General features: G+C 36.1%; 1 protein-coding gene across 3 annotated transcripts in view; it reads left to right on the top strand.

Moving 5' to 3' along the window:
* Positions 1 to 14,927, top strand: part of ZC3H13 (zinc finger CCCH-type containing 13) — a 47,062-nt gene that overhangs the window by 13,303 nt on the left and 18,832 nt on the right. For 2 of the 3 annotated variants that reach the window (XM_009644778.2, XM_009644777.2), the window contains exons 4-8: positions 5,266 to 5,374; positions 7,645 to 7,784; positions 8,532 to 8,686; positions 9,903 to 10,100; positions 11,506 to 11,679. In XM_009644778.2, coding sequence (XP_009643073.1) covers positions 5,266 to 5,374; positions 7,645 to 7,784; positions 8,532 to 8,686; positions 9,903 to 10,100; positions 11,506 to 11,679 — 776 coding nt within the window. Of the gene's footprint in view, positions 1 to 5,265; positions 5,375 to 5,620; positions 5,762 to 7,644; positions 7,785 to 8,531; positions 8,687 to 9,902; positions 10,101 to 11,505; positions 11,680 to 14,927 lie in introns of those variants that run through there. The other variant, XM_035900323.1, reaches the window with a different exon arrangement.

Below are 14,927 nucleotides of genomic sequence, written 5' to 3'. Positions count from 1 at the left end.
TGAACTGCTAATAAAAATCTTGCTCCATCGTTAGAGCTACTGTTATGGTGGAGATTAATATCTGATGTTTCCATCTCTTACAAAAGCTTTTGGATTAACAGAGAAACTGGATAAGGAATCTTAACTTTGTTTTGAAATAACGAAAAGTAGCTTGTGCCATTAAAAAGCTTCATAACTATGTTTTTTTTAAAAATAAAAAAAAGTGCAAGCAGCACTGTTCTGTAGACAAAATTTGTGCTTTACCAGTCTACTAGCCTGAAACTTTTAACGGAGAGTAGCGGCCAAGAGAGAACTGTCAGATGTAGGTGAAACCTAAAATAGCTTCTTTTGAAATGAGGCTTTTGAGGCATATCGAAAGTCAAAGAATAGGAGATACAATATTGCCAGGTTTAGAGGCCAGATAAGGGGAAAATTTTAGATTAATTTCAAGTGGTGAAGTTACAGAGGATGCTGTGGTGCTTCATCTAGAGACCTATAACTTTTTAAGAATGTGGAAAAAGTGTTGGACATCACAATGTCAAACTTTGCAGAAGACATGAAAACAGTAGTTGAGATTACTGAAGTCTGAGGAATGCCATAGGGGTTGGGGAAAAAAGATGGCAGATGAAACTTGGTGTTGGCAAGTGCAAGGTAATGCACAATGAAGAAAGTATTTAAAACAAAAAATCATGAATGAATATTTTAAAAGTAACTGAAACCATCCAGTAAAAAAGATGTTATTGTGGACAGCTCAATGAAACCATCTATTCAAAGTGCAGTCACAGCTGCAGAAGCAAACACTCAGGTATATAAAAATGGAATAGAAAATAAGCAATATTATGCTGTAGAAACTCATGGTCCAGTTTTATTTGAAATGCTGTTTGGTTGTGATCACCTGTATGCAAGAAAATACAGTCAAAAGTCTTTTTGAAGTGGGCAAGGAGGTGACAAAGAGACTGGAGAGAAGAAAGGACATGTGGCGAATGCATATACTGTATGGTTGAGAAAATGTAAATTAGATGCGTCATATTCATACTTTATCCCAGTAGAAAGAGTGGCAGATTTGAAAATGACAAGGGGAAATGCTATTTATGTTATCTATGACAATTCTACCTGATTGCCGGAAGATTAAGTCGAAGACCTGAATAGGTTCCACAAAAAGTTGAGACAGTGCAACTAGTATAAAATCTTGTTAGAAGAGATTATTTGCTTTTTGGAGACTAAGATAATTAGTATAATCTGTGTGTTTGTAGGAAGAAACTTCCTGTATGGACAGCTTATGAAGAAATAATAAGGGATATATTCTATGTCTTGTACTATTATTTTCAGGGACAATATGCTGCATTACGTGGACAACTACATTGAACTCGGTTGTTTCTGTGTTTCTCAGATACATGTTTGAAATTATTTCAGCGCTGTATGTCAGTGTATCAATTACTATACAAATAATTAGATAAGGTTCCTGCGGTTACTGTATTTAGTTGGAAATTTTTATGTTGAATTTTTTTCCGTATTATGAGAAGACAGTTACATTGAAGTATATGAAGTGTTACCTACAGTATTACCTGGGAGGTGTGTGTGATTTGGGAGAAACAGTGGGAAGAACTTAATGTACATTTAGGAAAGGTTTTTGTAAGGAATGTGTATCACTTTCTTCATATCTATGCTTTTTGTCACCGTGGCTTTTGAGTATCTCCACTGGAAGTGGAAGTCAGCATTGTCTTCCATCTCTGAAATGGAAACAAAACATGTTCATTTCAGGGGAACTCAGATTAATTTTCATGTATGTTTGTATAGTGCGGTAGTAGTTTACACTATAAAGGTATTATACTTAGAGCAAAATAGTACTATACTTGCCCAAAAGATTCTAGCTATAATTCAATAGCTCATTCTAGATTTAAAGGAGTCTGTGCTTTTGAATTAGTTTATATTGCTGCTTACATGTATGTGTGCTGATAAGGCTGGAACTGAAGCTTCTGCCTTGTAAGAATTGTAGGTTGTAAGAGTCTTATAAGTATTGTCTCCATCGGTGTTGGCAAAACAACACTTCTTGGCTAGAAACATGTTTTGCAGACTGGATGAGTCCTTTTGCGCTTGGCCAAACTCTTCTGGCCGTAGTGGGAAATTGATTCAAGTAGACATCAAGTCTTGTGCTGTAGAGTGCTGATCATATCTTATGGGGTGTGGAACTTCAACTTAAGTAGACATTAAATTAAATAAAATCTCACATAATTCAGTCATAACGTTGTATTTTTTTTTTTTCTCCTTTCTTAAGTAGCATTTCTCCTGAACGTCAGCGTTAAACTGTAATCATCTATCCAACACATGTAAATAGTTTAACTGAGCACATACCTGAAAACAGTGTAGACAAAGTCCACTAAGTGGTTGTTTAGTCTTAGGACCATCTGAAATTTTTTTTTTTTTAAGTAAATAATAAACTTGCATAATAATATAATTGCTTCTTGTCTAGAAAATGGCATTTTTTCAGAGTCTGCAGAGAAGTAGTTTACAAGTGTGGCTGAAGTGGATATGGCATCTTCAAGTAAAAGTGAAAGACATGCTATTGGCCTTTAGGAGCTTGACTTATTTTATTCTTGGCTTATTAAGGGAGTGATGAAAAAAATGTGTGAAGTACAAGAAAGTCTATAAGGATATGAAGGAAATATTTACTCCCCATAGTATGAGGGAATTAAATGTGTTGTGAGTGGAACAAGTGCAGTAAAGGGCTTATGTTGAATACTTCAATGCGAAAATTCAAATATGCGTTCTAAACCATCATAACTTAAATTCTTGATTTGTATGCCCCAGGAAAATTTACTCAATTTCTAAACTGAAATTTGTTTTTCAAGATGCAATGTTACCAGAATCTTTTTCCCTGGCAACTAAACTGAAGTCATTTAGTGTATGAATAGGCTCGAATCAAGTTGTCCTGACTTGTGAAATAGCATGCTTGCATAAAACTTGTCTGTTCCCTTCCCCTTTATTCAGTAATTCAATAAAAGTACTTTCATAGATGTTTTTGTATTCAGTTCTTCTGTAGAAGTATGATTGTGCCACTACTGAATCTCCTCACTGAAAGGAGAAAATAAAGGCTGTTTCAAGATGCTTGTGTTTTGTTCTGTTTGGAGATGTAGGTGAGATACATATGGGTCATATAGTATTTTTAACATGGGTTATTAAATTGGTCTTGAAGCATTCTGACTCATCTGCACATTCTCTGCTGACAAGTTATTTGGGGAATTGGCTTTGAGAAGTTTTTTGAAATCAGTATATAGAGGATGTCCTAACGTGTATTTCAGTTTGCTAGTAACAAATAGTGTTGAATCAATAGAAACTAGTATTTGTGTTTAAGGAATTATATTTATTGGTTTTTTACATTGTAGGAATTAGTTGGAGTATATAGCAGAAGTACACAGTTTAATAGAACAAATGCAGCCTTCAAGGAAGGCAGTCTAGAAAAATTAAGATACTTTAAGGAAGAAAAAGAATGGTTGCAGGAGAGGCTTGTTAATAAAGTTACAGATTTTCAGATCTCATTAGAGTAATTTTCTTTTAAAGTAACTTGCATTGCAGCGTAGTACAATTCTTGCTCTTAGACTGAAATGCCTTTAGTACATGTTGTCATGATGGCTTAGTTGATGTCAACAGCCAACACAACTTGATAGGTTAGGATCTTGTGCATGATTTTTAGAGATTCTGTCATTGAATGGAGAAAAAATACCTTTTTTTTTTTTTTTTCCCTTATTCTACAAGCTGCTTTAAATTAAACACGACACAAATTAGTTCTTTAACGTGAAGTTCCTTCATGTCAGATTTTTCCAAACCTTCTAAGGCTTTGAATGTGATATACTGAATGCATCAAGATGAGAGGCTTGAAGATAACTGTGCGTTGAAGCATCTGCTTTAGTTCACTAGCTAAAATAAATACAGTACTTGTTCTGTCATCGTTTACGTCATTAAACTAGATACAAGATTTTAACATTGTTAGTGAATAAAAAGGGATAGTTGAATTTTACTCACTTGGGAGTGACTATCCATGCTTGGGAGTGACTACCCACAGTATTATTTCCTTACTGTGTTTCTAAGGTGATGTTAAGCATTTAAATTAAGTCAAGATCTAAGTCCCAATAAGGAATAACTAGTGAAATTCTCAGGCATCTCTTTTTCTTGGCATAAAACCGAGGGTTCCTACATATCAACACTGAAGAATCCCATCCCCAAAAGACAAAAGAAGGCACTATAGGAGGTGAGAACAAAAGGGATATGGGACAGACTGTCATTATTTGCTCTTTTTGGTTTCCTACTTAATAAATTAGCCTGAGATAATTCTAAGCTTGAATGTTTTGGGGTTTTTTTTGGTGTTTTTTGGGTTTTTTGGTTTTTGGTTGGTTTTGTTTTTTTTTTTTTGCAAATAGTGAAAAAACCTTGTCCTGTATTCCACTTGAGCCCAGGTAGATTATCTAGAGACTGTCAATTCAGCAGAGGCAATGATGCAACTATGCAGCTTTACTACTGGAATTTAGCAGGGGGAGAAGAGCAGCAGCACAGGTTCAGTTGCCTTTTGAATCTTCTTTCCTGTAAGGATAGTCTCAGGCTTCCTTAGGTGTCCACGGGATCATCTGCCACATGCTAAAGGGGTGCTACTGCAATAGTTAGACTTGTCTAGTAACTTGGGGCCAGTGAAAGTTCAAATAAAGCGACCAACAAAACTTGATTCCGGTGTGTTGCTTTAGGCTTTTTTCCCATTTCTTCTGCCAGCCAAGGGTCTTTTTTTTTTTTTTTTTTTTTTTTTTTTTTTAACCCCCTCCCCCATTCTTTATGCCCTGGAGAGATAAATGGTTTAGCTTTTGAGAGTCATCTGCCTTGCATATAAATATTCTTATTTACAGCTGCGAACTCTTACTCAAGCTGTTAAAATTGTACTCTTTAAATGTTCATTAAACTTCTAGTCTTAAGAACCTGATCTGTTCTTGCGATTCCTTGTTTTAAACATTCTCTGATACATGCTCGATTCTTGCCCTGCCTTTAAACCTTCTTATTTTATGAATCCTTTCTTCTCTTTTCCTTATCTGCTCTTTGCATACCGATTATATGAAATTGCATTAGAACATGTTGCCTGTGGAGTCTCTGCTTATTTAAAAAGGTATTCAACAAGCTAAAGGGGAAAATGCTTTCTGTACAAAAAAACCCAAAACCAGCCAAAATACCGTGTAAAATATACCTGCTTCTTCAGGCTTCTTTTAAAATAAAGTTGTTTACTCTAATGCAGCATTTTTCCCTTTATAGAAAGAGTCTTCACGAGGAAGACATAGAGAGAAAGAGGATATCAAAATTACAAAGGAGAGAACACCAGAAAGTGAAGAGGAAAATGGGGATTGGGAAACAAATAGAGAAGGTAAGTACAACGAAACTAATGGTACCCCTGCAGCTCAAAGAATTGCAAGATTACTGGGCTGTATGTAAAGCAGAATGCTTAAAGATTTGATCTCTAGGCAGAACACTTTCATGCAGGAGCTATTAATGTTTATTTTTGGAGGAGAGCAAAGCAGCAATCTGAGTTGGACTGCTACAATGGTAAAACCAACTTACTTTAAAAACATATGCTCTTTTCTTTTTCCTGCTTTCTTTTTTGAATCCTCAGACAAGAAGGAACTTGGCTATAGGCTACTCGGTGGCTGACTGAACCTTTCACATTTAGACCGCACGTTGAATCCAAGTTACATCCAACGTAATTTTGAAACTGAGGAGAGAGCATCACTCCTTTGAATTGAGCAGGCAGCAGGTTTTTGTTGCATTATTTATAAGGGTGTGAACTGTCTCATTAACAAGGGCTCCATTAGAATGAGTGTAACAACAGCTGAAGGTAGCAATCGGTGAACTACTTATAGTCTATAAACACTCAAAGAGTGGTAGGAGTCTTGTATTACCTCCTGTAGTAGTTTTTGATTGGGTAGGGGGGGTTTTTCTGTTTGTTTTTTAATGGTTAAAAGGTGATTTTGTTGTCCTGTTGATAATACTTGTCTGTTCAATATGCAGACAGTTGAGGGAAAGACTGTCTTTGTTTGCTCCTCTCTCCTGAGTTTCACTTTTGCTAGAGACCAAGTTCACCTGGCAGTGAAATTATGGCAATGCAATTATGGCAACTTCTAACAAACAGTTAGAAGTTTTTGTTTGTTTGTTTTTTTGTTTATGTAGTTTTTTAAGTGTCAGTGTTTCAGAAGTAGTTACAATATTGCAAGAGAAGATGGGAATCCTGATTCATTCTGAGTGAATTTAGATATAATGAATGTTTGTGCAATAAAGTATACTACCAGTTGTTTGTGGGATGGAGCTCATCTGTAAATCTCCTTAAGTAGGTAGCTTTTCTATAGTATGTGCTGTAAGTGTTGCAAATATTGTTTTGCTGCGTTGTAAGCGCAATACATGAATAGAAAAGTAGCTGTAATATATTTTTACTCCTTTTTAAATTTTGGTTTTGGCGTGATTGAAGAAACATTGACTTATGACATGTGTGCATGAAAATAGAATCTAAGTCAAAGAAGTTTGGAACATAAAAAAAAATTTAAGTTCTATATAAATATATAGTATGAATGTCTTAAGTCTTAGACACTGAGGCTTTCAACTTGAGAATTTTCATTTATTTTTTTTTCAAAATAGTGTTGAGCATAATTATGCAGATGAAATAGAATTACTAAGTTCTAGTTGAGTGCAGTTGATAAGCAGACAGATGGACTGGGAAAGAACCTGTGCTGTTAGGAACTGCACCTCTGTATAAAGTGTTCCTATGCATTCATGACACATGAAGGGAATTTGTAGACTGAGTTTAGTTATTGCAAAACCTTTGATATAGTTCCTGTGTGTAGGAAGGGGAGTGAAAGCTAATGACTTTTTAATGAAGTCATCTTTTCTCTGACAGTTATTTTCCTAAAGCGCTTTTTGAGCATTAGCCATAAACAAAATAAGAAACGTAAACAGAGTGAGTAAAACTGCTTTAATTTTCAGTAAGATTTAACTTGCTAGGCTTGAAGCATATATTAACTAGCTATGACTTAATGAAAAAGTGAGAGAAATAGCACCTTTTCTGATGTGAAAATCAAACAGTAAAAATGTTTTAAAAACAGAAATAAACTCTTTAAGTGTGTCATATAGACCTCTTTCATTTTAAAATCAATTTGTAGATGTTATTAAATAAGTGTATCAATTGATTTGTGGTGTACTCTATTAAACAAAATCCTCCAGTATCATGCATCTCTACTTAAATCAATTTCATGTGAGATTTCCCAATTAAGTAGTGCTCTACATATTTTTGGTCTTTGTGAAGACGCACTCTTTTAATTTTTTTTGTTATTTAAATATAAATAAATGGTTTACTGTGTTTCCCTTGCTATCTTAGGTTAATAATTGATGTAAGTGTCTGAAGGAAGTTAAGGTGTTTTTTTTTTTTAATGAAGTTTAAGAATTTAACTGCAGGTTCTATGGAACTAACTGGAGTTATTTCAGGTTTACACACATAATTCAAGAAAAGATTTGGCTTGGCTTCATTGATCCATTCATCCAGTGCTTAAAAGTCATGGAAATATTTATGCATGCCATCCAGTATGCTAAATATTATTCTTTACTTCATATGTAATTGTTTACTAATTATTTACTTTTCTTAAAATAAAGACTCTGATAATGGAGATGTTAATTATGATTATGATCATGAGCTGTCTTTGGAAATGAAGCGCCAGAAGATTCAGAGAGAACTCATGAAGTTGGAACAGGAAAACATGGAGAAACGAGAGGAAATAGTCATTAAAAAAGAGGTTTGTATTACCTAAATGTGATGTTAAAAAAAAAAAAGTCATCAGCCACTTCATAAGCTTTTTCTAGTTGTTTTCTGAAGGCTTGAGCTTCCTGGGCTACAAATGCACTGTTGTGTTACATAGTAGTAAGTAACTGGCATTTGTATAACTTAGTATGCACCTTGGATTAGTTGTCTGGTCAATTATCCAGCATCATAACCCAAGTTTTCTGCATTATGAAGTGGGCTATTAAATGAGTGGGATTTAATGCATCTTAATGATATAAAACTAATAAGACCTTTAACAGAGAAGACATGTAGAATAAAACACAAGGCATTTGCCAAGCTCCTTTTCCAACGTGTCTTGTAGTAACAGAGTAAAGTGGAGTGACAGAGGCAAAGCTGTACATGTTAGAAACGGTAAAATTTTTGGGAAGATTTAAAAAAAAAAAAAGCCTGAAAGGAGGTCTGTCTTTTTCGGACAAACTTGAGTGCTAACTGGGAACCTACTGATTTTAAACTTTTAGTTGAAGTTTTTGTAATGTGTTACAGAGTACATCATGTTCTCTTCCCACACCCTTTTCCTGTCATCTTCCTTTTATGGTGTTCTTTGAAAACAGTGTGGCTAGTTTATTTGAGGTAGATGTGTACATAGTTAAGATCTCAGATGTAGACTGTTAATGAATTTACATATTTGACATGTATATCAGCATACAGGTAAGCTTTTCTGCATCAATATCTTATTGGTTAATATATTATTTTCCTCAAGATTTCTCCAGAGGTGGTTAGATCTAAATTATCACCATCACCAAGAAAGTCTAGCAAATCTCCAAAACGAAGATCCAGTCCCAAATCATCATCTTCGGCTAGTAAGAAAGAGAAGAAAGCATCTACTGTATCTTCCCCACTTTTGGATCAGCAGAGGTCAGTAGGTAGATGCATCTTGCAAGAACAGAGAACCACTCTGATTCTGATTACTGGGCTTTTCATAATTAATATGGACTTTTGATTATATAACTTTAGGGGCAGGTCTCTAAGTTGTGCACTGTGAATCATCTTATGCAGAAAATTGTTATACGCGTGTAGTTACCAGTTAATTAATTTCATGGTTTACAAGCAGGTCTTTTTTTTTCGAATGTCCAGAGTCTCTGGGAGGTGATGAGGAAATATAAACCATTAAAAAGTGAAAAGCAATTTTATTTGAGATGCTGCAGCCTGTGAAATAGCTCCTCTAGACTGAAGTGAAATATTTAAAATTTGATCAACTACACGTTCTATTGGTATTGCATATTGCTGTTCAGGAAATAATGTTTGACTTTCAAGGCAGGGAGTTTCTTAGAATTCAGGAGAGGAAAAGAAGTGGGGGATGTGGTGGGGAGAGAAAAAAATAAGGACAAGGTGTGTGACAATCACAGGAAGTTCAAACTGGGTGCCTTGCCACAAAAAGTCAATCTCCAAAAACTGTTTTGAAGTTCTTGCTGGCTGCAGAACCTTTTGAATTACTGTTTGCAGCTTTTAGATGGAAAAGAAATTACTGCAGCACTGTAAGCAGACACATCTGTATTTGCTAAGCAAAAATCCCCTTTTAAAATAGGGACAAAACAATGTTGTTTCTGCTATGAGAATGTACAGCATGGGCTAGTATGCTACTGACATTCAGTATGCAGTGATACCTAGTTTAATAGGGTTTATGTGAGTGGTAGTTTATATGGAAAAATGTTATACTATTTCATATTGTGAATTGCATATTCAAAAATATTTGGATGCTTTATCCTGCGTCAGGTAGTTAACATTAAATTGACATTGTAGAGTTCTGGTCCTCTGGTGTGTGCAGTTCATGCAAGGGCATTTTAACTTTGAAAACTAGTTCTGTCTGAATGGGAGCAATTCCTGGTTTTGTTCACTTGGTTCAGAAATAAAGGTTATCAATATAAGAGCTCAGTGTGAATTTTTACTATCTGTGTTCAACCTTCAGTCAAGTACAGTTATTGAATCCTGCTTGCTAATGGAGTGTTGAATCCTACCCTAAAAGCTTCAAGGCCCTTTCCGTTATAACTTTCCTGCCAACATCTGAGAAATCATTATTTGAAATAGTTGGCAGTCCTTAATTTAACCCCCCCCTCTGTTAATTTATCTCTAGGAGTTCTAAAAGTAACCAGAGTAAAAAGAAAGGTCCTCGAACCCCTAGTCCTCCTCCTCCAGTACAAGAGGAAACTCCCCTGGGGAAAAAACACAAAGAAAAACATAAAGCAAAAGAACGTTCAGAAGAAAAGGCAAGGGAGGTGAAAGAGAGAGGGCGTGACTTTGAAAGGCACAAAGAGAAGAAAGAGAAGCAGAGGTAAGTTATATTGCACTATTAGCTTTTAACATTAATGTGACCTTGCTTTTAAAGTTATCTTTTACAGAACACTGAGTAATAAGGGATTTATACCTGCTTTGCCAACAACCTTTTGAGGACTTATTAAATATTTTAAGTGCGTTATATAGATGGATTTATTGACTATAACTAACAGATTGGTAGGTTTAATTACATAACTTAGTAAGTTTGTAAAATGCCCTTTTGAAAGATTCATTACTTTTCAGAAAGTTGGACCTTCACCAATGGAGCAATTCGTTTGCCAAAATCTTTATCAAAGTCATTCACTTGTCTGCTTGCCTGCTCTTCTGAAATCTTAGAGGACTAATATCTTTCTAAATTGGCAGTGGCACGTTTAAATTCTCCCTAATCTTCAGTAGGTTAAAAGTATTTCTAAAGTAGTCAAAGACTACTGCAATTTTAGAATTACTTCACTTTTGCATATGTCTCTCTCTCACTCTGTCTCAAATGGCGGACTAATATGACTATAACAGTTATTTTCTGAAGTGTCGGTGTCCATTTGAGTAAAAAATACAACATCTGCATTTTTAAGTCCTGTATTCCCTTGATGAAAATAGGGTACATGTTTGTAAGTGTTTGCTTTGTAACTGGCGTACCAAAGACTAAGGAGTGGAAGACCAGTGAATTGTGTATTTTTAATTGATTAAATAAATTACACCATTCTTTCTTCAATATATATTACTTCCCTTATGCTTGTATACTCCATTAATGGAAGGAGGTCGTAAGTAGTAGAAAAGAATATTCTAGGTAGTTCTGAAAGGATCAGGAGAGCACTTGGCCTACCATTATACTATAATCAGGTATTGCTATGGTGACTGCAGCCTTTTATTTCAGTGCTGGATTTTTGTCTTTTTTTTCCTAAATAATAAAAATTAAGAAATAATGTCAAATCTTCATGATGTACAGTAAGTGAAATCATTGAAGCTTCTGACATCTTTCATTCATTTGCAATGGTGATTAGTGTTTAAAAATGTCTGTGAGCTTGAGGCTTCTTAAAGAAAGTTCTGGCAATACAGAATCTTTTAAATAGGGTAGCAAGATAGTTCTCCATTGATAGGAATTCTGTTTCACCGCCATGTGAAATATTAGGTAAAATTGCAAGAATATATTTTTGGTTTTACCATATTCGAATTTTGTATTTTACAATCCAGTGATTAGCAAGAGATTTAGTGCATATCTTGCATTCTTGAGTTTTATGATCTTAAGATAATTTCATATATGAAATTATAGATGGAAAAAATGATTCTGTGACATAGTTCTTGATCTTGTAAGCACAGATTCTGTCTTGGAGTTATTTGTAATTTCTTAGAAATGTACTAATGCCGTATTACACCTGTTAAACAAGCTGCTGTTTTATGTTTCCCAGGGATCCCTCTGAAAACTCCCATAGACAGAAGCGTTCTCCTAGTCCTGCAGATCATTCTGGCAGTAATTCTTCCCCTTCCAGGGAGTATTCACCACCTGCTGCAAGGCGAAGACAAACCTCCCGAGCTCCAGCCAAGTCAACCACTCACAAACATAACTTCTCGCCCTCTCGCAGGTGGGAGGTCAATTGCATGGATTTTATTTCCATGAATAGTTCTAGTTTAGAAACTTCTCTGTTGGTTTGATTACTTGTTTGTATGTGTCTGTTGTGGGTATGTGTGTGCCTAAAACATTTGAGCTGTGAGACTTTTTTTTTTTTTTCCCCAAATTACTACATTGAGAGTACCTGTCATGTCAAGAACACAAGTCATGGAGCAGGCTTCCGTTTATCAGTTCCTCATAAATGTTTTGGCTTTAGGTAGGACTTCAGAAATGTGATGAGAGACATAGTCTATAATCCTTTGGGACCTTTTTATTTCTTCCTCACCTTCCCTCTTCTTAAAAAGTAGCAAGTGTGAGAAGTTTTCTGTCTTGGAGATGGGGAAGGAGCAGAGTTTCTTGGTTCTAAAATGGGTAAGGTGATATATAGATCCTGGCTCTACACATCTTTCCTGAAAAGCAAGCACAACTGGCTTAAACAGTACACTATGAGGACAGTTTCAGAGACCATTCTTGCAGGAAGCTTCAGGGAAGATATCATCCTGCTAGTCCTAGGGGCTTTAGAAAAGAAATCTTTTACCACCCATTAAAAAGAAAGGAGGAGGCTTCTTATTGTGGTCTGAAGAAGTCTATAAGCTTAGACTTGGGCCTAATTCTTAGGTTTAGAATGGCCATACTAAATACTACTGCAGTCCTATGTGGAGGGAGGCATGCTTATTTTCTGAACTTCTGTTGAAGTGTGGGGGAAAGACATCGGGTATCGTATATATCTACACACTGATAAAACAAGCAAAATAAAAGCCATCTCTTCAGCAATCCTAAGAGTCATAAGCCATCTCTTTTGCTGCTGTGGTGATGCAATTCAACTGGAACGATGTATTGTATTAAGCTAGATGTCACTGATAGACACTTTCTCAAAATTGGATTGTTTACAGGGAAGGGAGTAGAGCAGCCTGTTCCTTCTGCAGCTGGCAGTAGTAAGGAGACTGAAAAATACCATTGATAGACTTCCATGCAAGCCAATTTTGGTAATCCTGTGTTTCATAGTAATGGTTTAATGGCAAAAAGTAAATGTAGTCTTAGTTTAAAGATGGTAAGTCATGAAGTTATATTAGGTTCTGTCAGTCATTTCTGACTCTCAGAATTTTACTTCAAGTGCTTTGGAAATTTTGCTACTAATTCTAGGCACTCTGTTTCATTTGTATGTGACAATGTATACAAATTGTCATCTTAGAGGCATGCAGGCTACTTGTTCCCTGGGGAATAGTCGTCAGTCCCTCTTGTGATAGAAAGCTGCGGCCAGCATGAGTATATATCCATGGAGGCAGTGAAACTGAGTTTCCTCTTCCCTGCCATCCATGAGGAATGCTTACTGATAGCATGCGCAAGGAGACCTTGAGGCTTTTTAATTTTCCAGACAAATGAAGCTACACATAAGCATCCTGGAGGTCAGACTGTGTGTAGAAGTTACAGGCATCCCTAAGCCACATCAGGAGTGCATCAGCTGGATTCCATGCACTTTTAGGTCTTCAGACAAGGAGATACAGAATCTTAGTCTGTTGTTGAGGTGTCCAAATATTCTCTGGCATTGACTATCATAAACGCATCTCAGTGGGATAGTCTCCAGGCCTGACAATATCTGAGCATACAAGCTTAGAGACACAATATGAATTAAATTTTAAAAAACAGATGTATCCTGTTCTTCAGGGTGTCCTAGTTAAGCATGTTCCCAAGGCTTGTTTTATTTATTTTTCTGTCTCACCCCTTTCTTTCTGCCATTTTTCTGGGTATGTTTTCTAGTAGAGTTGAAGTCCTCAGTTCAAGTATTGTTTCAGCCCATCCTGCAAAAATTTTGTTTGGCTTTTCTCAATGGACAAGTCTGAAGTGCCTCAACAATCAAGTCAAGATGCTTCCTTCAAGTGAATATATCTGGTTCTGTAATGGAGTCTGGCTGTAAAATCACTGTCTTCATGAGATTGGTAGTCACCATACTGCTCTGTGGGGTTCTGAAGGCAGTTTTCTTGAGTCACTGACATTGACTAGAAGGAAGACTGAAATACTGATATTAATAGAAGATTTCCACCATGTTGTCTTTTACCCAAAAAGGATTTCCTTACAGACTTGAGTTCCTACCTCAGGTCGCCAGTGATATCGCTTTGTATTCCATTCCCAAAACTTTGCTTCTTGGGAGCTGAATCATTGCTGTGTGTTTTCGACATGAGGAGAATCTTCTCACCTGCAGAATCTGAGTCTTTAAGAAGCCTTAGCCAGGAGATCCACTGCTGAGTAGCATTGGCTGGGCAACTGTCCATTTGGCTCTTGGATAGTGTCATGACAGGCTGTAAGCCTGCTAACCCAAATTACTCCAGAGCTCATTCTCTTCAGAGCCCAACTGATATCAGCTACCTCACTGAGCAGAATTTCTTCTGACGTTTGCAAGATACTCAGCAAAAGGTGTGTTACATCTATATCTTTACCAACTGCTGGGCTATTGCACAAAATTGCAGGGAGGTACTACTGCCCATGGTAAAGTAGCCCCGCATTTGTGAGTCACCTGAAATTGAGAGCTTCATCTGCACGATCTGGATGTTTGCTTGAAGTCACCAACACTGTATATGGACATTGAAAAGCAAGAACTAAATTACTTAATTTTAAGTGGGATTTTTGAAGATGTATTGTCTAAGTGTGTTTTTTCTGACTTCTGCTCTTCTCTTTGGAGTCTCTGGAATTTTGTGAAGTGGAAGGCAGCTGGGAGTTAAGGGCAATGCATATTTCATGAGAAAAGATACTTGGAGCTTGCTTTGGTGCTGATGGGGGGGGAAAAAAACTCATTACTGAGCTCAAAGGCTTGAAGTGTGCGTTTGTCCACATTAGACTGCAAGGGATAACTTATTATGAGGAAATTTGTTTACTGTTGTGTAAATGATCTTTAGTTAAGTGATGGGATTTCAAAGATGAGAGACGCTTTGTATACTTTTTCTTATTCCATTAGATAAGAGTTTTGCTCTGTGTGTAAACATTCATGTTTGCTAAAACTGTAGGTAGATATGCATATGGATTTTCAGGATCCAGGCCTAAATTGTTTAAAGATCAATACTTATAATAAAAGAAAAAAGTTAAAATTGCACAAGAAGGAGACATTGTTGCTTTCTAAAAAATTGAATGCTGTTGGAAACAAAAGAAGAAAAATTCCCCTTAGATAACGCCATGTAAAAGTTATCTGCCTAGTATTACCATGAACCTCCAAAAAGCATTTTATATTGA

Source organism: Egretta garzetta, unplaced genomic scaffold, assembly GCF_000687185.1.
Source record: "Egretta garzetta isolate BGI_Z169 unplaced genomic scaffold, ASM68718v1 scaffold268, whole genome shotgun sequence".
NCBI classification, from domain to species: domain Eukaryota; kingdom Metazoa; phylum Chordata; class Aves; order Pelecaniformes; family Ardeidae; genus Egretta; species Egretta garzetta.
Note: the sequence above shows the minus strand (reverse complement) of the source record. Positions and strands in the feature narration are given on the sequence as shown.